General features: G+C 44.3%; 3 protein-coding genes across 4 annotated transcripts in view; 1 reads left to right on the forward strand and 2 right to left on the reverse strand.

Annotated features, from left to right (window-relative positions):
• SPN (sialophorin) overlaps window positions 1-27107 on the forward strand; it is a 344473-nt gene that overhangs the window by 80080 nt on the left and 237286 nt on the right. The gene's annotated exons all lie outside the window — the stretch shown is intronic.
• LOC134495714 (uncharacterized) lies at window positions 732-6959 on the reverse strand. The gene is made up of 4 exons (XM_063301328.1): window positions 5841-6959; window positions 3128-3958; window positions 2399-2431; window positions 732-1093 (listed from the first exon to the last, which is right to left on the reverse strand). Exons 1-4 carry the CDS (start codon window positions 5950-5952, stop codon window positions 1044-1046), a joined length of 1026 nt encoding a protein of 341 aa, XP_063157398.1. The 5' UTR covers window positions 5953-6959; the 3' UTR covers window positions 732-1043.
• Window positions 12462-23712, reverse strand: KCTD13 (potassium channel tetramerization domain containing 13). Of its 2 annotated transcripts, none has more exons than XM_063301330.1 (7): window positions 23560-23712; window positions 21756-22023; window positions 19746-19915; window positions 19169-19258; window positions 18332-18384; window positions 17997-18192; window positions 12462-13991 (listed from the first exon to the last, which is right to left on the reverse strand). In XM_063301330.1, the coding sequence occupies exons 2-7, from the start codon at window positions 22015-22017 to the stop codon at window positions 13749-13751; spliced, it is 1014 nt and encodes a 337-aa protein (XP_063157400.1). In that variant the 5' UTR covers window positions 22018-22023; window positions 23560-23712; the 3' UTR covers window positions 12462-13748. The 2 variants fall into 2 exon arrangements, with proteins under 2 accessions (XP_063157400.1, XP_063157399.1); XM_063301329.1 differs by lacking the exon at window positions 23560-23712 and adding an exon at window positions 22901-22999.

Consider the following 27107-nt stretch of genomic DNA (forward strand, 5'->3'; position numbering starts at 1 on the left):
AAGAGGAGTTACTTTTTATTCAGTCAATTCTCTCGGTCACTTGGGAGAGCCAACTGCTCTCATTTTTAAGCAAGATCAAGACCACTTTTTATAAGCATAATAGTAATACTTAAAAGAAGCAAGACTCCAGTTTACATTAATATGTTCCAGATCATGTGCTGCTTTAGACTATATGGTATTACCTCAAACAATAGGCTCAGATGGTTGTCTTTCTGTGGACAAGCCTAAAAAGCACACCAACCTACTCTCTGCACTAGCAGGCTACTTTATTCTGGCCAGTCAAATAAATGAAGGCAAGCAACAGCAAGGGATTCCTTTCATATATCCCTCAAACTGCAATCTTAAATCTTTCCTGCTCAGAACTAAATTCTATTGTGCTCAGTGAGCCCCACAGCTTACTAAACATGTTAGAATCCTAAGGGGAAAAAACATAACTTCCATGACAGTTAAGTGCTACAGTATTTGAGCTGTACCAGTTTGAATATTATTGAAACCAAATTAAGAAATTACAATTGCATAATTGCTTAGCCAAGCATTTTTCATCTAATAAAACTCCCAAGATACTCTGTATGGTTTCAAGAACCCATGGAAAGTTTTCACCTCTTCTTTCAAAATACCCCCATTTATGTCCTCTTTAGCACAGCCAGTCTCACCACCATTCCCTCAGAATGCAACAGAACGTAAAAGCTCTTCCTGTGTTAAGAAGTAAGACACTGATAGGGCAAGAGAAATGAATTTAAATAAATTCTTTTTTTGCCTTTATTTTCAGGGGAATCCAGAGAAATTAAAAACCATGTGAAGAAATTAAAAACCAGAGCATTGAGTCAGAGATAGAGAGAGATGGTGGGGAATGGGTGAAGCATGATCCTCACCCAGGACAATTTAGGCTAAAACAGCAAGGGAAGGGAGGTAGGCAGGTGGCATAGCTTCCCCTTTCAAGACGCCTGGACTGCTCCAATCTTCAAGGGGGTAGGGTAGGTTGCCTTGCCTCTCCCCATACATCCCCCATATCTTAGCAGTGTTTCCCCTGGATATTCTTGGAATTAACCCTTCCCATCCAAGGTTTCCGAGTAGACCATCACTCTGCTAGGAGCTAGAACAAAAAATAAAAATGGAGAATGTGGTGAGAAGTATATCTTTAAAGACAGATGCTCCATGGATAGCACACAGACTCCCAGCTCTATGCTGCCTACAAGGTATGCTCTCCTTCCAAAATAAATGGATACTTAAAAGATACCCTTAGTACGTATCTGCTGCAATGCATAGTTAGCCCATAAAAGTATAACCTTGGGTGCCCAATTAGAAGAGCATTACTCTGTTGTTGCTCCTGCCTGATGAGACCCAGTTTTGCTCTTGTTCCTTTTTGTGCTTGCGCGAATTTATCTGTCATTGGGCACAAATGTTTTGACCATGACATGTTACCACTTGTAGCAGGCAAAAAAGGAACAAGAACCCCCAGCCTCATGCAAGCAGAAATAAACCCTGTTTCCCAGACAGCGTCCTTCAGGTCTGCATTCCTTTTATTTGTTCCTGCACAGAGCAAATGCATTGGGCTAACTAACTTTTGAATCTAGGAGGGTGATGACTAATGACTACTGTTAAGTAGCATGTCAACTGTTAACTGACACCAAAATTCTCCAGACCATAAATCGGGGTTGAAAGTATAGGCATAATTCAGTGCTTCAGTCTGACAGACACCTAGAATGAAATCAACACCAATTTGCAATTATGGCTTCAAAGACCAGAATATATGTGCTCATGCACAACTGAGGCAACATGTTTTAAAAACTGCCAAAGGAAGATATCCCTTCAAATGCACAACCTGCACCACTTTGGCAAACTGATATACAGTGCTATTATTTTGAAATGGCTATGAGGTTGTTGTGGAATAGGCAAATTTACTGGGAAATTTAAGCTTGCCTCAAATGATGTTCACAATCAGCTCTGCCCAATTTGGCGCTCTCCAAAATTAAGACTTCCAGAATCTCCAGCCAGCACAGCCATGGTCATCCCAGCATATAAAAGGGCACCCATTAGCGGAAGGCTCTTTTTGGTAAAAATTACACTCCTACAAACCTTGGAGCAGCATCCTTCTCCTAGGATTCCGCAACACTCCTCCAATTTACTTCCCACCTGCAAACCTTTATTTCACATACTGTAATTGTACCCTCCTGCAAACCACTAACCACTAGAGGGACTATTCCCAAAATACAGCCCTTAACTTCAGCTACAACTAACTTCAGGATTCAAGAATATGAAAACACAGTAGAGGCCCCACGAAATCCCCATTCAAGCAAAAAATAGCTGCCTACGCAATTAGGCACTACTAGCTTAGCTGCCCCACTATCTCACAATGTCTTAACCTAGAATTCTAAAGGAGAGTTCTTCTACTCCTTACCTTGACTGTGTAGTTCCCATATATGGCTCCACTCTGTATCAGGAGAGAGGAAAAAGAGATTAGAAGCCAAGCACTACTGCATTTTATTTCTGAAGAACACCCAATGCCTCTCTGTCTTTTGAGTCCAACAAGATGTTTCTAAATTTTAATTACACTGAGAAAAGCTAGTCCAGATATGCAGCAACCACATACCCATCCCTCTGCATTATTTAACAAAAAAATCTCAACTCTGACTCAAGTTAAAATTAAATGCTGGAATTTGTGGCAATACTCAAACAATTGGAAGTAAAAGGTGAAGGGCCCTTAATGAAATGCAAAAGCTTCTCCCTGACTCCATTCAAATTTAATGACACATTTTTTCCCCTAGCCTTTTAGAGAAGGTTGTTATAGAGAAGGGATAGGCTTCTTTTGAAACTCCATTAATTCAAAACTGGTCCAAAGGGGCAACGTATCCTTCCCTGATAAACACGAGAGGTGAAGTTTAGGAAATATTGTAAGCTGATTTTCTCTACTCACTACCCTTGTTTCTGCTTGGGCAAACAATGTTATCCATGCCCCCCACTTCCGCTAATTGCAACAGCTGGTCTCTGTGTACCCAAAATATGACTGCCCTCTCATAATTCCCCAATGAAAGTTCCTCAGTATATTCTGCTACCCATAAAATAACAGCCTCAAAATATGCAGACGTTCTCTTCCCTGTGCAGTACTGTACTCTCATGGGTATCTTACCTTCCAAGTGATAATTTCTTGCAGCCTGCCAGTCATTGGCTTCCATGTTTTCCCAACACGCTCCAGCATTTGCATCTTCTATCTCCTTGACTGGTGCTGTTCCACCACCCCCTCCATGCCCGGCTCCTGGCTCATTGATAAAGGAAAGGCCCCACTCATTTTGGAAGATGGCTCCCAGGTGCTGCCGCCGACTGCTATCAGATGGTGGGGGACTGCTGGGGGGCGGTGCCAAGACACAGTTGGGGAGGCTATTAGTGGTGCGGACAGCTGAGGCTGGAACATGACAGGCTTTGCCTGGTTGATCCAAGTTCTCTTTCAGCTTGCTGGCATAAGAGATCTTGGGAATGATCCTGGCACTGCTGCTATCAACTGGGAAAGCAGGAAGGGGCCGAAAGAGCGACCATGTTTCCTTCTCAGATTCCTCAGTGGTTACACTGGAGGCATTAGATGTAACAGCGGGCTTCTCACTGGCTTTGATAGTGCTGACTCGTTCCAATTCGGGGGAAGACAACGGGGAGGGTGAGTCAGAATAGCCACGGCGTCGATGTTGCCATCGCCCATTGGAAAGACCCTCTGGAGCACAGTGGTGGCCATTAGTGCTAGGTCCCCATTCCTTGCGGTCTGAGGGGCTGCCTCGGTAAGTTTTGCGGTAGGCAGCACGGAAGGGCCGGCCATGATGGAAATTAGGAGGATAACGGCGGGTATGCTGGGGAGGGTCTCGCTCGGACAGCTGGAGATTGCGGATGTTAAGGCTGTTGGAAGGACTCAGGGGAACACTGGGCTCATCAGCTATCTCAGAACTTGCAGTATATCCGTTTGACTCCCACGATCCTGAAGAGGAAGGAGAGCAAATGTGAGATCTGTGTCATGAACTGCATAATACTTTTCCCTCTATAAAGCATTTCATTGAAGGTCTTTGAGAAAAAAACTTGCCCTCCTTCCCCCTAGACTGCTGGATTAGCATTTGAAGGTTCAATAATAGCAGGTGCTAAGTCATTTCATGCCAGCATCCATGTATTTGTATAAGGCACTTTGTTTCTAGACCGTGCAACATCTCTTCAGTTTTATGAATAAATAGGATGCTGAGGCTTACCTTCCTATTTCATTATAGTTACTTCTCAAGGTGGAGTGGGAGAATGCCCAATGGCTAGAACTGTCATTGATTAAAAAAGTTGTGCTTGAAACTGCTAAATCCCCAAGTAACATCACAATTTCCAAGAACAGTAATAGAGTTGCTCTTGCAAAATAAAGAGGATCACGAAGAAAGAATTTCTGTCCTATGATATGGTTCAAGAAATAAAATATTTAAACCTGAAACAGATTTTACTCTGCACTTTTTTATTTTCCTTGTTATTTAGCTCCCCTTGATAAGAAGCCATTACGTGTAACTAGCCTAGACAACTTTTTTGTTTTATAGAGTGCAAATAGGTCAATAAGCTGTGTTTCCATTCTGGTCATAAAAGAGAAGCATCCTTCCTCTCAGCCAGAACAAGGACTCAAGATACAATTGGGGGGCGGGGGGACTCTAGTTTTTAAAACTATCGTACGGGTTGGTGGGGAAGGGACTATTTTTCCTTCCTTCACACAAAGCACAGAAACAAGACAGAAAGATGGGAAGAATGGAGTGGTTCCTCTGTCAGTTCACTCACTTGATGCTTTTCCTAATCACTAATGGCAACTGGACAAGTTGCTGAACACAAGGCTTTAAGGCCAAAGCTCAAGACATGAACTCAAACCTCTGTATCCCCATCAAGGGATAAAAATATCTTCACCTCATAATCCTCAACCCCTCTCTAGAAACTGAGAAACTACAAAATAAAACCAACTGTCCAGAGGATTCTAACAAACCACTTTTTCCCCATTAGTATGGTGGAAAAAAGGGTGATTTAAACTATGCTCCATATGCCAAATCAGTACGTGATAAGCTAAAGTAGCAGATAACTGCACCTTTTTCAATAGACAAGAAAAGATGCATCTAATACACACTGAATTTTTTGAAGTATTTTCATGGCCGCTGCAGTAAAGCCACCTCTAGAACAAAGGCGCACACACATATCATAAGAAAGGAAAAGGGGGAACACCTCTGTCCAGTACAACAGAACATAGAGAGTGATCTACCCCCTGAATGAGAGGAAGAAGGCTTTACTTTCTCTGGTTGCAGGCATCAAGGATAGGGAACCTTAACAGTCAGTTTTTTAAGGCAATTACTCAAGCAGAAGCCACTAAACTATTAATAAATTATGGGAGAAGAGATGACTTCAGAAGTTCAGAATTGCTACAGCAATGAGAGAACCCCACAGTTCTGTGGAAAGTTGGGGCAACTGGTGGCTTAGGGTAAGACTGCCTAATATTGATTATCTGAGTCTATTAAGACTTGTGAGTACTTGGCTTGGAGGGATTCCACTCTGGCAGAAGTTTATTATTCTTGCTGTTGCCTTCAACTGAAATATGAGCCCACTCTTATGCTGGGGAAAGCCACTTATCAGAGTAACGCCTCGTGCTTACGGGTTAGAGGACTGATGCAAAAATTTGGTGAAGGGTAGTGAAGCCAGGATCCTCTGGGAGTATAACTGATAAACCTTTCAACAGTTTTAACACCCAAACCACATTGCTAAGACCTGGATGCCTAGACACCTGGATTTTTGCCAGCCTGGTAACAGATTCAAACCAATAGAGCATAAAATATTGGATGGAAGGCCAGTAGCTAAGTTACCTGTTCGGATACGGTTGCTGAGGTTATGGCATTTCTCCTTCTTTCCTCCCAGGAGACGCAGCTCCTCTTCTGGGTTGCGATTCTCATCCATGCCCAGTTCTTCTTTCTGCATGGCCTCTGCCTGGGCTTGGATGTAGGTCAACAAGGAGGCGAAAGATGTTTAACACCAGGGACCTGACTGAAGTCCAGCTCCAACACCCTTTTTTTAAGAAAGTACAAGCTTCCTGGTGATGACCCTACACTATTAAACAGTTCTCAAACTAACAAGATTGGGAACTATGCCACTTGCTGGGAACCACAAAAAGCCACCCAAACTGTAGAAACTCCTCCTGTGAAATCTCCCAGACTTCCTGCACTGCTCCCCCAAATTTGCAATGCTTCTACAGATTAGAGAATGAAATGGATTTCCTAGAATCGGTATCCACGCTCGTTATTCTTTGCCGCGCCTTTTGCTTTGATACTCTTAAACTTTCCCCCAGGTAAATGACCTCATACAAACTCTTGTACAAAGCTTAAAACGCACATGGAGTTGATTCCGTACTCTCCGCTCAGTTGCCTCAATAACTTACTACTCTTCCTTCCGGCGTTACTCAGCACTAGCCTGCGATTACCCCCGGAATCTACCTCTCCACAACCGTAACAAAAGCTTCTGGCCGCCTGAAAAAAATGCCTTTTCCCTCTGAGGATTTCCCTTGCGCCCCACACCCAATGCGACTTCCACCTTCCTCTGCCCAGAGCTCTGCTGCCCTCTAGAGCAGCTCTTAAAAAGCCCGATCCGAGCCTCCTCCCCGCTTTTTCGGAGGGCTGGCGGATTTCCCTTACGGTCTGTCCAGGCCTTCGGGTGCCTGTTGCCCCAAGTCCGTCAATGGGAGGCCCAGATAATTCCCCAAGCCCGACCTCCGGCTCCCCCAAAGGCTACCAGGAACCTCGACCTAAAAACTAAAAAGCAGCCCCCGAGGAAAGCCCCAAACCGACGCAGCGCCCTAGCTTCGCTCCCAGGCCCCCGCTGCCCCACCCCGACCGGCACCGGGCCCCGCTGCGCTCTAGGCTCTCCGCTCCCGCCCGTCACTTTCCTCAGGCCCAGGCGATTCCCCCAAGCCCGCCCGGCACATTCAGCCAGCCAGCCCCCGCCACGTGACCGGTTTCCCCCTTTGGCCTCCTCTGATCATGTGACCTCCGTCACAGAGCGGCTTCCGGGGAGGGCCCTATAGCACGTAGCCCATCCTTGTCATGTGACCCCCCTGGTATCATATGACTACAGGCAGGCGCGGTTCTCTTGGTCTTGCTGGTGGTCTCTTCAGCTGGGAACCGACCGGTGTTTTTCTTTCAACTTTCACACGTTTTCCACATGAAGGTTATGTGTAAGCCAGGCTCAGATTATACTAGATTTCTATCCAGCCTTTTGTACATAGTGCTCCCTCTTCCTTTTTATCCCCACAACAGTGGTCTGCGAAGTGGGATGGGCTGAGAGAGGTGCTGGCCCAAAGTCGCCTAGTGAGCTTCCATGGCTGAGGAGGGAGTAGAACCTGGGTCTCCCCACTGTTATTCCAACACCTGAGCTACTACACCACCAGGCTCTGAATAGTTCCCAGCCCTATTGGATCAGCCCCACCAGGTGGACCAGACCTGAAATCAGCTCCCCAGGAAGATGGGAACTATACCTTATTGGTAGGTCACAATAACAGAATGCGGCTGGGGAGTTCTGGAAGTTGAAGTCCACACATCATCAAGTGGCCGAGGTTGAGAAACCCTGCTCCACTGAGTCAGGGAGGGTCTGACATGAATCTCTTCTTAATACTATGAATGTCTGTTCCCAGGACTTTAAAAATGCTGTTACCTTTTCTGCTTACATAACAGTTTCTGAATATTTGCTTCAAGGTCACCTCTCTGGCTCTCTACACATTGATTTTAGTGGGTTGGCTCTTTCGTTTAACTTTCATGTATGTTTATTTGGGAAAGACACTCAGGACTTACTTTTGAGTAAACGTACACAGAACAGGTTGTTTGGTCGATTAGGTGCCATGGAGTCAGATTCAACTCCTGACTGCATTGACCAACCCTTGCCATCGCAGTTTGTCTACAATAATCTATAGTTCTCCCAAGGACATTCCTGTAATCTCTTTGATCCTGTCTATTTTAGTTATCAGTTGTTTTTCTCCTCTTTCCCTCATCCTTGCCAAGCATAAACATTTTTCCTCGCCCAGCAAGTTGGCAGAGCAAGTTATTGTCATAAATTATAAATTTATGAAAGATCATATGCAACAGTGCTGAGCAGTCTTTTGCAGAGCTTCAGATGAATTACAACACTACAGACCAGCCAAACTACTTGGGGCAGAAATAACCTTTCCAACCTACTTTGTTAACTTTAGTCCCTCAGTGCATATTTGTTTACTCCAGCCTTTCTCAACCTTTTGACCCTGGAGGAACCCTTGAAATATTTTTAAGGCCTTGGAGAACCCCTCACATTCAGGCTCAAAGATAGGCCTGAATGATAAAAATATGTAATATAATATGTAATAATGTAATATAATATGTAATATAAATATAATAATTACAAAATTATTATATTTATTTCATGTCTAGGCCTGAATATATGCATTAACCGTGTTTTTAAACTGAAAATAAAGAATGAATCTTACCTCTTTAGTGTGAAGTTGCCCAAATTTGAAATAATTTTTTAAATAAATCATGATCTTCCAGGGAACCCCTAGGGACCTCTTGCTGAACCCTAGGTTTCCACAGAACCCTGGTTGAGTAACCCTGGTTTACTCTATCGCTGCTTGGTTTATAAGGAACTTGTAATTGCAGCTGCTTAAATTTGGAGTAGCAATTAAGTGAGGAAGGAAGATACATAAGCAGGAAAAAGACCTCTTATCATTTACCTGTGCAATAACAAAATCTGATGGAATTTAAAAAATCAGTTCTGTTCAAAGGCAAGCCAAATGTTCCTGTTGTAGTTTGAGATACATACTTCTAAATGCAAGTATTGCTGTATGAGAGTCAGTTTGGTGTGGTTAAGAGTCCAGGCTAGAAACCTAGAGAACAGTAGTTCTAGTCCCACCTTAGGCAAAGCCAGCTGAGTAACTTTGGAGCCAGTCTCTCAGCTATAGGAAGAGGGCAACGGTAACTCGCTTTTGAAAATGTTGCCAAGAAAACTGCAGGGACTTGTCCAGACAGTTGCCAGGAGTCAAGGCTAAGTTAAAGGCACACAAAAACAAAACAGAACAAAACAGAACAGAACAGATGAGAGAGAGATGATATATAGCAGCAGTTCCCAACATTTTTGGCACCAGGGACCAGTTTCATGGAAGACAATTTTTCCACAGACCAGGGGTGGTGGTTTCAGGATGATTCAAGCGTTTCCTCTTTTTCCTGACCCTTTATTCTTTTTTCTTTGCGCTGTTTGGAGATAGCAGCCAATGGGCTTGCTTTCTCTGACAGGAGGCAGAGCTCAGGCAGTAATGTGAGCAATGGGGAGCAGCTATAAATACTCAGGCTGTAAATTTGCTCACTTGCCCACTGCTCATCTCCTACTGTGTGGCCCGGTTCCTAACAGGCCACGGACCGGTACCAGTCCACAGCCCGAGGGTTGGAGACCCGATATATAGTGCTCTTACTAGGAGAGGTGACTGCATCTTTATCACTGTTGTCTCTACCACTGCTACCCATACGTTCCATTGTTAAAACAGCAGTTTGGAATATTCCTTGTATAAATGTTTCTGCAAATGTATGTCTGGATTGCACCTTGACTGTCTGGAATGCTGTATCTAACCTTGATATACAGGGCTATCAATCTGAGCTTGGTATCCAGTTCTCAGGTCTTTATGGCAATTGGCTATGAAAGCTAGGATTCGTGCAAGTGGCAATGCAAAACATCTTGAGGGCAATACATTGAGGAAAGGCTCATGTTTATTTGTTTATTTATTAATCAAATTTAGCCACCACCCAAAAGAGGGACTCTGGGCAGTTTACAATAAAATCAAGCACAAAATATAAACATTAAAATCTCATAAAAACAGTTATTATAAAACACAGTAAATAAATATAGAATCCAAGAAAGGTATAAAATCCAGGCTGGTGGGAGGTACTCTAGGGTGCGAGCCACCCCCAGAATGGTTACCCGCTTTCCCGCCCCAGGTGAGACGGCAGAACCAGGTCTTCAGGGCCTTCTGGAAGGTCAGGAGTGAGGGGGCCTGCCTCACCTCTGGGGGCAAGATGTTCCAGAGGGCGGGGGCCACTACGGAGAAAGCCCGCTTCCTGGACCCCGCCAGATGAAATTCTCTTATGGATGGGGTCTGTAACATGCCCTCTCTGGATGATTGGGTGGGGCAGGCTGATGTAATGGGGATGAGACGGTCCCTCAGGAAAACTGGCCCCATGCCACGTAGGGCTTTAAAGGTGATAACCAACACCTTGTATTGGACCCAGAAGCAAACTGGCACCCAGTGCAGCTCGCACAGCAACGGTGTTATATGTGCTGACCTAGGGGCACGAAAAATAGCCCGCGCAGCTCCATTCTGGACCAGCTGAAGCTTCCGGGTACTCTTCAAGGGTAGCCCCATGTAGAGTGCATTGCAGTAGTCTATATGGGAGATAACCAGGGCTTGAGTGACTGTTCAGAGGGCTTCTCGATCCAGGAATGGGCATAACTGGCGCACAAACTGAAGTTGCGCAAAGGCCCTCCTGGCCACGGCTGCCACCTGCTCTTCAAGCAGGAGTCATGAGTCCAGGAGAACCCCCAGATTACGCACTGAGTCTGTCTGGGGCAGTGCAACCCCATCCAGAACTAAGGATGACAATTTCCCGGAAGATGAAGCCCCATCAACCCACAGCCACTCCGTCTTACCAGGGTTCAGTTGAAGCCTGTTGTTCCCCGTCCAGACCCACACAGCCCCCAGGTACCGAGAAAGGGCAGTCACTGCATCACTTACCTCACCTGGGATAGAGATGTATAATTGGGTATCATCAGCATACTGATGATACCTCAACCTGTGGTGACGGATGATCTCACCCAGTGGTTTCATGTAGATGTTAAACAAGAAAAGAGAGAGAACCGAACCCTGCGGCACCCCGCAATAGACGGGTCGAGGGTCGGATCTCTCCTATCACCACCGACTGGGACCAGCCCTGGAGGAAGGAGGTGAACCAGCACAGAACTACGCCGCCCACCCCCAACTCCCTGAGCCGTCCCAAAAGGATACCATGGTCGATGGTATTGAAAGCCACTGAGAGGTCAAGGAGAGCAAGGATGGATGCACTCCCTCCATCCCACTCCCGCCAGAGATCATCCATAAGTGCGACCAATGCAGTTTCTGTCCCATATCCTGGCCTGAAACCTGACTGAAAGGGGTCCAGATAATCCATTTCATCCAGGACCCTCTGGAGTTGCAACGCCACCACCTTCTCAACCACCTTCCCTAAAAAGAGGAGGTGGGAGACTGGATGAAAATTGTCCAGCACGGTTGGGTCCAGCGATGGCTTCTTGAGGAGGGGGTGCACCAGTGCCTCCTTAAAGGCGACCGGGAACACCCCCTCACTCAAGGATGTATTTACCATCACTTGGACCCAACCACACATCACCTCCTGAGCTGCCTTCACCAGCCAGGAGGGGCATGGATCTAAGTGACAGGTCGTGGCATTCACAATCTGGAGGATCCTGTCCACTTCCTCGGGTCCAACAGGATCAAACTGCTCCCAGATAACAAGGCTAAAACGTTCCCTCAGCATCTCCTCAGACCCTACTTCACGCATTGAGTCCAACTTGGACCGGATCCAAGTGATTTATCCTGCAGATGCTCAGAAAACTCTTCCGCATGGCCCTGTAGGTGGGTCGCTGGGCCCACCTTCCCCAAAAGGGCACGTGTGATCTTAAACAGGGCTGCTGGGGGCCTTCTGCAGATGCAATAAGAGCAGAGAAATACTGCTGTTTCGCCGCTCTTACCGCCACAAGGTAGGCCTTAATAGCGGCTCTAGCTTGTGTTCGGTCAGATTCGGTCTTTGTCTTCCTCCAGCGGCGCTGTACCTCAGATCAAGTCTTCTTTTGTATATAATCTCATGAAGTTTACAAATTACAGAAACGGTATAAAGCTATCAAAGTACAATTTTTTAAAAAATGAAAGAAGCTACTCATGTAACCCTGTACAGCAGTGTTTCTCAACCCTGGCAACTTCAAGATGTGTGGACTTCAACTCTCAGAATTCCCCAGCAAGCCTTGGAATTCTGGGAGTTGAAGTCTTGAAGTTGCCAAGGTTGAGAAACACTGCTGTACAGTAACTTTCAATTCTTATATATTGGAAGGATTTTCATAATTCATGCAGAAGATATGCTAACAGCCAATCACCTTTTCAAATGGAGATTCTGAAAGATCCTGAACTGGGTGAGAAACATCCACATGTTCAGTTTTCCCCTTCTAAAAGAGGCTACACAGAGAACAGGTAAATGTGGGATTCCATTCATGCCTCACTGCCTAGAAACTTCCCCTTCAGCATGTGAAATTAACAAAAAGACAAACCCCCTGGCTTGGAACAATGCTCTAAGTGAAAGCCATACTAAATACTCTTGGATAGAGCAGCTGCTTGAGGAATCTCCCTATCCTCTGGGAAAGAAAGAATGGACCACAAATTTATTATTTTTAATGCAGAAAATTTTATTACAATAATTTAATAGAAAAAAACCCACAATTTAAAATAAATTATGCAAATACAAAATTACAATAATTAATTCAAGGTGACCTCCTCCAGGGAGGGGAGGATATACCGAAAAAGAAAGAGGTTTGGGGGAGGGGGGCAGGAACACTTGAGAAAACCCATTGGTTCATTACAATCTCAACTCACTCTCTCTTGCCAGTATTGGGAATATCAAAATGTATTCCATCAAATTGCTGGATTAAGGGGCTGCAGGAGAGCCTGTCGTACAGTTTGCCACATCTAATGTGAAACCGCGCACCATTCACCACAGAAAATAGAAGGGGAGTTCAAATATTGTGGGAGGCTGGACAGGGGTGGCATATATAGCATAAAGCATGTGTGGCGTTCCAAATAAATGGAGAACTTTCCATCAAATCTTGCATGTGATTGTGGCCAGAAGCCCGCAGCAAACCTGCATTTTGAAAGATCATACCTTATATTGTGAGTGGGTGGAGATACTTCAGTTTATATGACAGAAGGGGAAGGACAAAGTGGGAAGAATCCACTAAAATCTAGACTGGAGAATTAGTTAATGTTACCATCCTCGTCTAGATAGCACCCTGCCTCAGACAGCTGAGAAAGAAATTGAAAAATAGATTGACTGGGTTCCAAAATGGCGGTTATTAAAAGTACAAGGAAAAATGGAAAAATTTTGACTATTTTGACTTATGCGTTTGACCCACATATAACTACTTGGGTATTAACAACGTTCCAGGGATCCTAAAGGCTACAGCAGCCTTTTGAGAACCGTAATGCCATCAGGCTAGAGAAGGTTAAATTATAGGTACATGGGAGTCTCCATTCTGAAAGGAAGGCATTCAGATCAAAGGTGTTGTGAAGAGAGGACCACAATCTCAATTTGTGTGTACCGTGAGGATTACGAGACAGAGATTGGGCTGGCTGAGGAGAGAAAACCCGGTATTAAGACTCAAGTATTAAAGAAAATCAATTCATTAGAACGTATCAGTAAATTACAGGGCAGACCAAGGCCTTTTATTGTCACAACAAAAGTAAGTGGGAATGGGGGCTCAAATTAGTTATAATGTAAGGAAACAGCAAAAATTAAAAAAAACGAAAAAAAAAACAGCCCCAAACGGGGAGGACTTAGAAAGGACATGAACACTATAGAGGAGACCTCGGGATGAAATCTCAAAAGAAAAAAGCGGGTCCTCCTTTGGCACTGAAGAGCTGGAGCGATGAGGACCCTGGAAACAAGGCTGGATCAGTCTTTGAAAACAGCCTGGTGGCCGTGAGGGCGTTCGTCATGCATAATGTGTCTGCGAACATGGATGCGTCGGACGCGGTGCTCCCGCCCGTCTTCCTCATCACCAGCGCGGAGGGGGCCTCCGCCCCCACCTGCAACTCCCCCAGTGGCCTCTAGGAGGGCCTTGTCTGGCACCCGTGGCATCTCATAGATCAGGATATTCAGCGTTTCTTCAAAGATCCGGGCCTCGGGAAACTCGACCTGTACACCGGGGGAAAGCAGGTTCGTAGGGGGAGCCAGAGAGAGCGCCAAGATGAAGCAAGCATTAGTGTCAGTATGGAATCCCAGGTTCAAACTGGAAGTGATGTAATACTTCTAGTAATGCTCAGCACCAGCTGCTGAAGAACACAAACTTGAGGTAGCTATTGCCTCATGTCCTCCCTGTGGGTCTAAGCATCCTGTTAGCTACTGCAGAAACAGAATTCTAGGCTCGACAGGCCTCTAGTTTAGTCTTCTTAAATGTTTAATTGGATTTAGGAAAGGCACACCTACACAGCATTTTCTTTAAATGGGGGCTTGGAAAACACTTCTCTTCCGGCTCAAAACCCTTCTATAAGAAATGCTAATGATAGTGACCTTTTAAATACAACATTTTACCCCATTAATTGTTAATATTTCTTATTAATGTTTCTTATTAATAAGGAAGCACAAGTAGTTTCTAGGTGTCTATATTCATACATAAAGCTAGGCTTCATTTGGCCTGGTTGGTGCATTATGGAAATGGGTGGGTCTGTCCAAGAAGTCAAAAAAACTAACCAACCACAATCTTGCTGATTCACACAGATCACTAATTGGTAATGTGGTTTGTTCTGGGTTTAGCATGATGGGCTAATCGGGCCATTATCGGAAAGTGGGAAAGGCATCTTAACCAGACCCAGGGACTGCCGTGAGACTAGATTAGAAAGCAGACTGTAATCAATGGTAGGAATAGAAAATTGGGAGATCATCTGGCTTTCTGAAACACCAAGAAACCGTTAACCATATCCTGCTGGTCACTTCTTTACTATCACTCTGCCAGAATGTCTTCTTGTAACATCTTGGGTCCTCCATCTGAACAGGAAAGCATGAATTTGGACATTCTCCATCATCAACAATAGTACTTTTGCATGCACTTAATAGTATTCCACTCTGGAAGTTTATTTTGGCTAAAGAGCAAGATATAAATGAATGAACACGGTCTATAAGCTCATTAAGACATTTAAAAGCAGAAGGAGCTATTTTCTTCTATAAAGTGTGTATAATCAGTAACTAGGATGGAATGTGGGGGGGAAGGCAAGAAAGAGAAATACACGTAACAAGGAATAAAGTATTTCAGTTGGCAGTTTAAAAGGGCAAGATTATGCCCCAACAGAGCTATCAAGAACACACACACACATTGTATAAACTGCATTTTGCAAAAATAGTAATCCAAGACTTTGGTAATCTTGGCTCAGTTGAATGAGATGTGTACTTCTATATAAACCCCATTTTGTTTGTTGTTTATTCGTTTAGTCACTTCCAACTCTTCATGACTTCATGGACCAGCCCACGCCAGAGCTTCCTGTTGGTCGTCAACACCCCCAGCTCCCCCAGGGACGAGTCCGTCACCTCTAGAATATCATCCTTGCCCTTGGTCGGCCCCTCTTCCTTTTGCCCTCCACTCTCCCTAGCATCAGCATCTTCTCCAGGGTGTCCTGTCTTCTCATTATGTGGCCAAAGTATTTCAGTTTTGCCTTTAATATCATGCTCTCAAGTGAGCAGTCTGGCTTTATTTCCTGGAGGATGGACTGGTTTGATCTTCTTGCAGTCCAAGGCACTCTCAGAATTTTCCTCCAACACCACAGTTCAAAAGCATCAATCTTCCTTCTCTCAGCCTTCCTTATGGTCCAGCTCTCGCAGCCATATGTTACTACGGGGAACACCATGCTTTAACTATGCGGACCTTTGTTGTCAGTGTGATGTCTCTGCTCTTAACTATTTTATCGAGATTTGTTATTGCTCTTCTCCCAAGAATTAAGCGTCTTCTGATTTCCCGACTGCAGTCAGCATCTGCAGTAGTCCTCGCACCTAGAAATACAAAGTCTTTCGCTGGTTCTACATTTTCTCCCTCTATTTGCCAGTGATCAATCAAGCTGGTTGCCATAATCTTGGTTTTTTTGAGGTTTAGCTGCAAGCCAGCTTTTGCACTTTCTTCTTTCACCTTCATCATAAGGCTCCTTAGTTCCTCTTCGCTTTCAGACATCAAAGGGGTATCATCTGCATATCTGAGATTGTTAATGTTCCTTCCAATGATTTTAACTCCAGTCTTGGATTCCTCAAGCCCAGCATGTCGCATGATATGTTCTGTGTACAAGTTGAATAGGTAGGGTGAGAGTATACAGCCCCGCCGTACTCCTTTCCCAATCTTAAACCAGTCCGTTGTTCCGTGGTCTGTTCTTACCATTGCTACTTGGTCGTTATACAGATTCTTCAGGAGGCATACAAGATGACTTGGTATCCCCATACCGCTAAGAACTTGCCACAATTTGTTATGGTCCACACAGTCAAAGGCTTTAGAATAATAAAACAGAAATAGATGTTTTTCTGAAACTCCCTGGCTTTTTCCATTATCCATCGGATATTGGCAATTTGGTCCCTAGTTCCTCTGCCTTTTCTAAACCCAGCTTGTACATCTGGCAATTCTCGCTTCATGAATTGCTGAAGTCTACCTTGCAGGATCTTGAGCATTACCTTACTGGCATGTGAAATGAGTGCCACTGTTCGATAGTTTGAACATTCTTTAGTGTTTCCCTTTTTTGGTATGGGGATATAAGTTGATTTTTTCCAGTCTGATGGCCATTCTTGTGTTTTCCAAATGTGCTGGCATATAGCATGCATTACCTTGACAGCATCATATTGCAAGATTTTGAACAGTTCAGCTGGGATGCCGTCGTCTCCTGCTGCCTTGTTATTAGCAATGCTTCTTAAGGCCCACTCAACCTCACTCTTCAGGATGTCTGGCTCTAGCTCACTGACCACACCGTCAAAGCTATCCCTGATATTGTTATCCTTCCTATACAGGTCTTCCGTATATTCTTGCCACCTTTTCTTGATCTCTTCTTCTTCTGTTAGGTCCTTGCCATCTTTGTTTTTGATCATATCCATTTTGGCCTGGAATTTACCTCCGATGTTTCTAATTTTCTGGAAGAGGTCTCTTGTCCTTCCTATTCTATTGTCTTCTTCCACTTCCGCGCATTGCTTGTTTAAAAATAATTCCTTGTCTCTTTGGCTAACCTCTGGAATTTTGCATTTAATTGGGCATATCTCCCCCTATCGCTGTTGCCTTTTGCTTTCCTTCTTTCTTGGGCTACTTCTAGTGTCTCAGCAGACAGCCATTTTGCCTTCTTGGTTTTCTCTTTCTTTGGGATGTATTTTGTTGCCGCCTCCTGAACAATGTTGCGAACTTCTGTCCAGAGTTCTTCCAGGACCCTATCTACTAAGTCCAGTCCCTTAAATCTATTCTTCACCTCCACTGCATATTCCTTAGGAATATTAGTGAGCTCATATCTAGCTGATCTGTGGGTCTTCCCTAATCTCTTTAGTCTGATCCTAAATTGTGCAATAAGAAGTTCGTGATTGGAACTACAGTCAGCTCCAGGTCTTGTTTTTACCAACTGTATAGATGTCCGCCACCTTTGGCTGCAAAGGATGTAGTCAATCTGATTTCGGTGTTGTCCATCTGGTGAAGTCCATGTATAAAGCCGTCTCTTAGGTCGTTGGAAGAGAGTGTTTGTTATGCAGAGTGAGTTGTCTTGGCAAAATTCTATCAACCTATGTCCTGCTTCGTTTTGTTCTCCCAGGCCATGCTTACCTGTAATTCCAGGTGTCATTTGACTGCCCATTACTCCAACTTAAAACCCCATTTACTCCAACTTAATTCCTCCCACTACCAGAAGCAGCTAACAAGCTTAAAATAATTTGCTTAATGGGTCTCCTGAAACTGTGGCTCTTTGCTCCCCACCAAAGCCAGCATTTGTAATGGCTGAGGTTACAATGCTACAAGTTATTTTACTGTTCACACTAGCAGAAGCCGAATGAGAGTGAAGTGGCTGCTTGCGCGAATGTGCATTCTATTCCCACTCAACTGGGTTTGCCAGATCATGGCTTACTTTTCCATATGAGGACACCAAACCACATTAGAAAACTGAAGCTTCACATTTGGAGGACTGAGGACGGCCCACGCCTTACCTTGGTCTGCTTCTTTTCGGTGGCATAGACGATGGAAGTGCAGCAAACCTCAGCAATCTTGCGGCCCTGCCCATAGAATGACCAGCAGCAGATCTCATCTCCAAGAACATCTTTGATGAAAAGCACCCGTCCATTGAACCTCAGAGCTAGTTTGTCAAACAGTTCAATATTCTTCAGTAAGTTGTCATCAGAGTTACTTTGGGGGGGTGGGGGGAAGGGGAAGAAAGAAAAAATAGTGGTGTAGATACTACCAAAGAAGTGGAAGTTAGCGGATGACCTGGAATATAGCAGTGATCCCAAGGTCATCCCATTCTGACAGCAGGACCACAGCTTACCTTGTATAGGAATACTTGTTATTACTTCTGTTATGCAGTAACTTCACCACAGGCTAAAAGGAAGCAGAAAGATATGAATGAAATAGTATGAAAACATCAAAAGAATTGTTTCCCCTTATTGCTGCCATACCCCTAAACAAATTGTTGTCATCTACAATCAGTTGTTGCTGCTTGCACGGTGGAATATTCACAAATACCAGTATCCTTTTGTAGTTTGGGTTCAACATACAGATGGTGTTTGGAACACCTTTGATGTGGCAGCTTTACCCCAAGGCAAGCTATTCATGTGCAGCGGCCTACAATGCAGTGGTCTTTGCAAAGTCTGTCCCCAACCCACCTGCAAAATGTTTCACCTCTGCACAAAGAAAACCACCGGGAGGCAGATGATTCCTGCGTCACGGTCTGTGCCACAAAATGGGAAAAATCAGTACAGTTGCTCAGAGATAAATGCCGTTAGGTAAAACGGTGAAAAATCTCACACACAATGCGATTTGAGGTGAGAACTGTATTCTGAGAATAGAAAGTGGGGCCCAGTTATCCATTAAATGAGGAGTGCATGCTTCTCATATAACATCTCTTTTCTGCTACGGTTTTAGTCATGCAGCAGTTGAGGCCTGAAGATCTAACCCCCCTCTTGCCCTTAGGGCAAGAGATATATTACAGCAAAGCAGAGTAGACTTTCCCTCATAATGGGGATGGAGGGATTGCATTTATAAGAATAGCCTCACTTGCCTTGATACCTTGATGCACAAGAGGACATGCATCCAAGCCACTTAAGCTTGCCTGATCTCTATGACTTTTTGAGGTAAAACCTGTGAGACGTCTCAGCCTCTTTACCTTGGAACATCTTGAGATGATCTGCTGCTCCTCCTTGGGAGACGTCACCATGGGGATATGGCAGAGTGGGTCATAGGCTTCACTCTTTTGCTAGGAAGGGAAGAGAGAAATACTTCTCTAGACTTTCTACTGTTCATTATTTACAGATTTACTAAAGAGATTCATATTTCATGCTAAGCCATGATTTGTGTAACCGTGGTTTGTTTAATAAGCCATAACTGACTGGGTTCACATATCTGCTAAGCCATAAACAATGGCTTAGAAAACAAAACTGCTGTGTTTGCACAAGTGCTAAGGCTCAATTAAGGAAATCATACCACAGCACAGTGTGGTATGTGTGGACTTAAACTCCCAAACATAAATGTGTGGACTTCAGCTCCCAGAATTCCCCAGCCAGCATGCTGGCTGGGGAATTCTGGGAGTTGAAGTCCACACATTTTAAAGTTCCCAAGGCTGAGAAACACTGCTCCAGGCAGTTGGGACAGATCCTGCTTTCCTCTCTCATCATTTCTTCTAAGGAGTATGAGATTCAAGGAAGTCATCAGGCCTCCTAATTTCTCAGCACAGTCACCCTCACCTGTATTGCAAGCTGGCAGTCCTCAACCAAACCTTGGATCAGATAATATCGGGCTTCAGACAACACTTCCTCCAGCTCCCGCTGGGACTCTGGAAGGGATACTGAGCCATCCCGCAAATAATTCAGAATAGTTCCAAAATGGCGGCCACTTCGGTCAATCAAGATCCAACCTGGAAAAGCAGTTAATTTTAGTCCCCGAAAGAAAGATGCTGCAGAGTGAAGGGTCTATTTAAGCAACCTCCCCACTCCCCAAATTAAAATTGCTTAGAGGAGAAGACCCAGTTGTTATGATTTGCATTGATACAAGACTGTTTTGATGCTAGAAGAATAAGGTCTTATTTCAATTAGTTTTGGGCTTCTAATGTACTTTATTTCAAAAAAGAAAATGTAAGAACTCTAATCCTAAAAGGATCTTTTTAATGAATCTACTTTAGATGTTATGCCTTGGCAGGTGGCAGCATTTAGTTGACCTTGTCTGGGAGTCTGGCCTGGTTAGTACTTCGATGGGACACCTCTGGGAAGTATCAAGCTGGTGGGCTAGTCTTGAAAGTAAAAACAAAACAAAACAAAACTGGAAGAATGCAGTGGTAAACCACTTCCAGAAAACTATAGATATGCCATTAAGTCCCTGGGAGTTGAGCTCAACTTGAGACTTTATATTTTTAAAGACATTGTAATAGAAGCTCTGATTGAGGAAGGAAAGCAGCAAACCCCCTGCCCCACAAGCTGGAATTAATATCATTTTATTTATTTAATGATTTTAGAGGCAACATTCAGATAATAAAATGAATGCAAAATCCTGACACACTTCAGCTGACCCTGATGAGCTCCATGGTCAGGTGGGGACTTGGATTTGAGTCTCCTCAGTCCCAGTTCAGCCATCTAATCAAAGCACCACAGGGCTCTTATGTGAGTTCAGTCAATAGTAATTTATAAAAATAAAAGACGGGATAGAAAATAAATAAATAAATAAAATAAAATAAAACAGCCTTTCATTGGAACAATAATATTGCTAGATTTTTTTTTAACCAATGGTTATGCTAGCCAGGGATTCTGAGAGTTGCAGTCTAGCACATCTGAAGGACACCAGCTTGGGGAAGATGGATAGAAACTGGACAACGGAGATCAGCTCTCTTTCCCTCCTGATAATCATCTGCCTCATACCAGTTGCTAATTAGACCAAGAGACTCCCTCTGGAGGCAGCCAGCTGCTCTTGAAAGCACTGCTGACAAGCTAACAATGTATTTTGAAGCTATCTGTGTTCAGAAAAGCAGACACAGTTTGGTGGCCTCTTACTCATATTTTAAATTTCCTCTTTTCATTATGGATTTCCCTAGAACAATGTTGGAACATCAAACAGGTCCAAGGAAAGAAGACTGCCTACTTAAAACCTGCTCCTACATCTAACTGTAGTGTTAGCTAGAGCAAGAAAGATTTGAATCTTACTGCGAGGACCTGCAGGGTCATGACTTAAGTGGGTTTCCCTTGAGAAAAGACTCTCAATTGGACCCTACAACGAAGGAGGCTTTGTTTTGTCTTTGTAGATCTTTTTAGTCATAGGAACAAAAAAGAGGCATCATCTGAACATCCAAAGAAAGCATTTTCCACATATAAAACGGAAAATATTTACAGAAGCTTCTCAGAGCCTGGGATACAAGCCAGAACTGACATAGAGCACTCTATGGGGCAAAGACTGCTTTGACTGGTCAAGCCTTCTTTTTTTATCCATAGGTACAAGAAACTTCTCTTGTCACTCAAAAGCAAGTCACCCTTGAAATTGCCTAAGGCAGTGTTTCTCAACCTTGGCAACCCTAAGATGTGTGGACTTCAACATGCTGGGTGGGGAATACTGGGAGTTGAAGTCTACATGTCTTAAAGTTGCCAAGGTTGAGAAACACTGGTCTAAGGGCTCCCTGGGAACCATATTGGATGAATCACCAATGCAATCTCCATCATGCAGAAAATTTAGTTCCTGGCTGTGGAATAGATGTGGCAAGCTGGGGCTCATACCTTCACTATCTGTGAGCACTTCCATTCGGCCACTGAACATTGCCTTGAGCATAGTATCTTGCTTCGTCAGGGTCTGCACGGTGGTATAATGCAGGGACCCTCCCACATTCAGCTTGACATACTTGCTGCTGGGGTTCAGAGGCTTGAGGTCCAAAGTCACCTCGGTTACCCCACCCCTGCCATCTTGTCGGTGCTGGGTTGGGACCAGCGGAGCGCAATTCTCCAGGGGTGGGGCGTGATCTGTTGTGGCCTCAGCTGACATAGCCACCTATAAAAAAAAAGAAACTGAGCAAGATCTTCCAACAGCAGATTTCCTGCACTGGGCATTAGTTAAAGCATTTGGAACCTCTCAACAGTTTTCTTCTCTAAAAAGCAGTCCTATTTTTTTTTCTTTTTTTAAAAGAGGCATGATACACCCTTGGAAATCCTCCAGGCAATTTGGCCCAAACTTCTCCCTGCAACTCTGCTATTCACTATTATTCCCCCACCCCGCCTTTAACATGAATCCTCTAGGAAGAAAAACTGGATTCATTCCATAATACATATAGCAGCAGTGGGTACACTTCAGGCTTCTGGGATCTGCTTTGTACTTTACTAACTGGAGCCAGATATGAAGTAATCACTTTAGCACAGGAACAATTGCTAAGCGTTCATAAACAAAACAGTTGGGGTGACACATAATACTAAGCCATATAGTGGCTTGCTTGTTTGATACTGGGTAAACCCAACCAAGTGATGTTTAGTCACCACATCTAAACAACCCAAGGCATAGCAGAAATGTACTAACCCAGAATTTCCCTGAACATATGCTCAAACAAGGAATTTGTATCAATTCCAGAACCCAACCCATCAATCTTTTCACATACAAACCCCATTCTGGCTCTCCCCCTAAGCATTACCTGCTCTCCCCAAGCAACCTAATTGAAAGGAAATGCTTTTAAGTTTCAGAGGTGGTTGGAACACCTTCCCACCCTAGCTGTTGCCCTCCAGATGTGCTGGCACAGAATGGCCACAGTCTGTCCAGCTATACTGGTTGTCAGACATTACAGGAGTTGGTCCAAGATGTCTGGAAAGCATCAACTTGGGGGGAGGGAGGTTAGAAGATGGGGTGCACTTAGAGCATCTACTAGCGTATCCCCACCTACCTTCTGCCTTTCCCTTCTGTGCAACATCCAACACACCTGGCACTAATAGGAAGCAATGGGTTTGCCCTCAACTTTGTACTGGCTGGTCTTTGCCCCAACAAACATCCCTGCCCAGCGGGATCATTTCCTCCTACTGCCTGGCTCCACCCTGCCCATCCCTTGTGCCTCCCAGGTGTTATTGTATTTGTTTATTTTCCTTCCTGTCCACCTCCAGACTGTCTTTATTCACTCTTGCATCATCATCATCATCATCATCTCTGGGATCTTGGGGGTGTATGTGCATGTCAGAAAGGCGGAATATTAATATATAACGGAAATAAGCGATAGCATCAGCTATTAAAAAGTCACCTTTCCAAGCCTCTTCCCGCAACCCTATTTGAACCCCCGGGCGCTCTGAGCGCGACGGTCTCCCTTCCACCAACCCCTTCCCCTGCATTTTCGCCTCACAACACCTTGTGTCTCCCGTCGCGGCTTCCTTCCCACTGAGGGCGACATCTGGGGTGCAAATCCCCGGGCCACCACTAGATGGCAGCAAGCACTCGGGGTGCTCTATGCCCCTTTGCTGCCATCTAGTGGTAGTTCTGGTTTCTGCAGCCCAGATCCGGCATCATACTCCCGCCGCCCTCCGACCTCGCTCACCCACCCCCAGGTCCACTCACCTCCCCCAGGGGAGCAGGGTGGGCTCAAGCCAGGCCCTTCCCCTTCAGCCCCGCCTGGACTCTGGGGCAATAGCTCCCCAGGATGCCTCAACCCGAGAAAGAGGAGCGGAGGGTGACAGTGCGCATGCTCCTAAGCGCACCGTCGCGGCCTCGACCGAAGGAACAGTTAGCCTGTACATCCGGGTACCCGCCTACTTAAACGCGGCCGAGGCGGGTTGACTTTCTCTACTTCTCTCGTCCATGAAGCTGCGCCTGCGCAGAAAGTGAAACCGCGTCCGCAGTGAAGGGTCGAAGGGAGGGAGTGATGGGAGACTAAGTCAATCGAAGTTGCCGGAGGACGCATGCGTGCTACTGTCGTGATGAGCAGGGCGAGGGGCCCTCGGGCACCTCCTCTGAACTTCCGAGCTGGCGCCTTCGCTTGCGGGAAGAGGGGCGGCGGGCGTCCTCAGCCCAAGCGACCTCGTGCCGTTTCAGATTTGTGAAGGGCTAGGACCGACCACGAGGCAACATGGCAGAGGGCGCCTGACTCTGACCCTGGCCTGGTTTTATATGTTGTGTGAAGCTGAAGGTCAACATACGAGTACAAATTGTACATAGCTTCTGGTTTCACCTCCTGGCTTTGATACATAATGGCAGACTGAGTTTAGTAATCTTACTAGCGTCATTACATTTTGGGATGCCTAACCCTTGTCTGCATGTTGTGTGATCCGGACTACAGAAGCTTTTAAGTACAGTATGTGTGGACACATTTACTTGGTTAATGCAGATTTAACATGTGTGAGGCCAGTCATTTAGGCTGAGCTCAAGAGATAGCTGTAAAACATGAACATGGGATGTTCCAATCAAGAGAATATTTCTTGGAAAGTTTCCAGAACTCCTGTGTTAATCTGTGCTACAAACAAAAGTATTGTGGCATCTTAAAGATGAACTTTATTTCTGTTGATTTATAGTCACTTCATGTGTGAAGTATCCTGAGAAACAAACATTTGTGTATCCTTCTTAAGATGCCACAAGACTTGTGATTGTATAACATGGTACAGGAAATGTGCTTGTAAAACTATCAAGAAAACCGATGGATGTAGTCAGCAGGAGTCAGGTTCAAACTGGGCATTTTCCATGTTTTTAAACTTTGGTTTTTGTGGCTTCCCATGTATATAAACCATTATTGCAGTTATGTGCACCGTATACAAATCCAGAAAATTCAGGTTTAGCAAATCATGCTTAAGTTTACTGTACCAGGATTAAACATACTGAGGTTAAGCATGTTGTGTAAACACAATATTTCCATTAAGGACGGAGCTATCCACAAGAACAGGAGGAAATAATTTAAATAATTTTAAATATTGAATATAATTTTGATGGTGCCATTTTAAGTGTGCATTGGTACGATAAGAGCCAATTTGGTGTCGTGGTTAAGGCACCAGGCTAGAATCCAGGAGACTTGAGTTCTAGTCCCACTTTAGGAGATTTGGGGCCAGTCTCTCAGCCCTAGGAAGCAGACAATAGCAAACCACTTCTGAAAATCCTGCCAAGAAAACTTCAGGGACTAGTTCAGTCAGTCAAGAGTGACTTGAAGGTGCGCACACATGCACAAATGGGTAAGAGAACACTTCTATTTCCAGCAGGGTTGGAAAATGATTGCAGTCATAGTTGGATAGTTCTACAGTAATTTATGCACAGGATCTCTGTTAACCTGAGGTATGGCACATACTAAAGGCCATAGGAAGGTCAGTTTTTTTTGGTTGGAAACAATAGGGCAAGTTATTGGAAAGTGATTACAGTGATCAGTTTTCATCTAAAGGCAAAGGTATGGATTTTGGGGGTTATAGACCATATTTTTTAGAAAACAAGATACTAGGATGCAGGAAGAAATGGGGTGGCAGAAAGATAGAAAAAAATCATGTGTCCTCCCTTTGCCACGTTTGGTTCTGCCCTCAGTAGGTTATAAGTAAAAATATATAACCTGAACAGAAGAATGTTTCCTTGTTCCTGAATTTCAAGATGAGCAATATGCAGGAGGAACATTCACAGAACATAAATCTTACTGGATTAGGTCAAAGGCCAACATAGTTCCTGCAGCAAACAAGAAAATGCTTCAGAGAAGCCCCAAAGCAGGACAGGAACACTAATAGGCTTCCTTTTGGGTTTCCTGACAGCTGACCAACTGCCTCTTTTAGGAACATTGGTAGCTGTTGTTATAAATTAATAATCTCTGCTTCTCTAGCATTTTTTATTTTCCAGCTGACTGATGCTTTAATTTAGCGGAATGAGATCAACAGTGGAAGGGCCTTGATTGGTGGGAAGAAACAAAGAGAATTTGGTTGGAGAGTATCATTTTAAAGAAATTGGTGACAAGAGGGAAAGCAACAGGCTGGGACACATCTGGTACCAAACTGATTGCTACAAAGACTAATGCCACATGGACACTAAGTTTCAGGTCTGTAGCAGCATCTCACTGGATCTGTATCAAGAATAATAGTGTGCACCTCTGTTTCCCTCTGTATAGCACCATTTGGAGCAGAAGCACTAAGACATTATAACTCAAATCTCAGAAATATGTATCCCATCCTATTTTATTACAACCTTGCCAGCCATGTTTAGCTGAACTTGGAAGGATGGCTGGGAGAAGTATGGTAAACAAGAATCAGGAGTGTATAATCCACTGAGACAGCTTGGTATTTCTTTGCTTTAGCAAGTGAATAAATGCTATATGTGAATTTTAAGATGCCAAGTATTTCCCTTCTCAGATGAGAATAAATTGCTTTGCCTCTGTTTTCATATATTACCCATACTTCCTTTGCCAAGATTCTTTCAGATCAGTTTTACTAAAGCCTCACCTGGTTTTTTTGTGATTGATTGTTCTGCAAAGAGCTTAAACAGGAAGCATCATTTGAGTCAAGAATTTATTGGTGTTTAAAAAGAACTGGCTTCCCAGGAGTTAGTAGTCAAATCGTCTGAAGAAAATTTGTACTGATTTGTGTGAATCCAGAGCATACAACCCACAGCAGAGTAGCAACTGTGACTCTAGAGCAGTGTTTCTCAGCCCTGGCAACTTTAAGTTGTGTGGACTTGACTCCCAGAATTCCCCAGCCAATCTTGCTGGCTGGGAAATTCTGGGAGTTGAAGTCTACACAGCTTAAAGTTGCCACAGTTGAGAAACACTGCTCTAGAATAAAGCTAAGGAACCCATAAGCATGTTACCCTTGACCATTAGGGGACATATTCCAAACTTTTCCATCTACAAAACTTGGTTAGCTGGGCCAGTGCTTTTTTCAATACACAATAAACTTTGTTGTAGGTTGGTTGCACCCAAACTTTAATACAGGATGGAAAATGTACACAAACTTCTAGAATAATACTCATAATTAGCTTAAGATCAGAACCTTTCACAAAACCTAAGGAAACTGAAAAGTGAGGAAATAGTCTGAGACAGCATTGTCTAAAACTTGAAATCCATCATTTTTCCTTATTCCTTCACTGAAGATACTCCCCACTTCTTTATGTAGAACGTTGATGTTTTGATAGTTGTGAATGCTGGGCTGTTCCCA

Source organism: Candoia aspera, chromosome 4 (genome assembly GCF_035149785.1).
Source record: "Candoia aspera isolate rCanAsp1 chromosome 4, rCanAsp1.hap2, whole genome shotgun sequence".
Lineage (NCBI taxonomy): Eukaryota > Metazoa > Chordata > Lepidosauria > Squamata > Boidae > Candoia > Candoia aspera.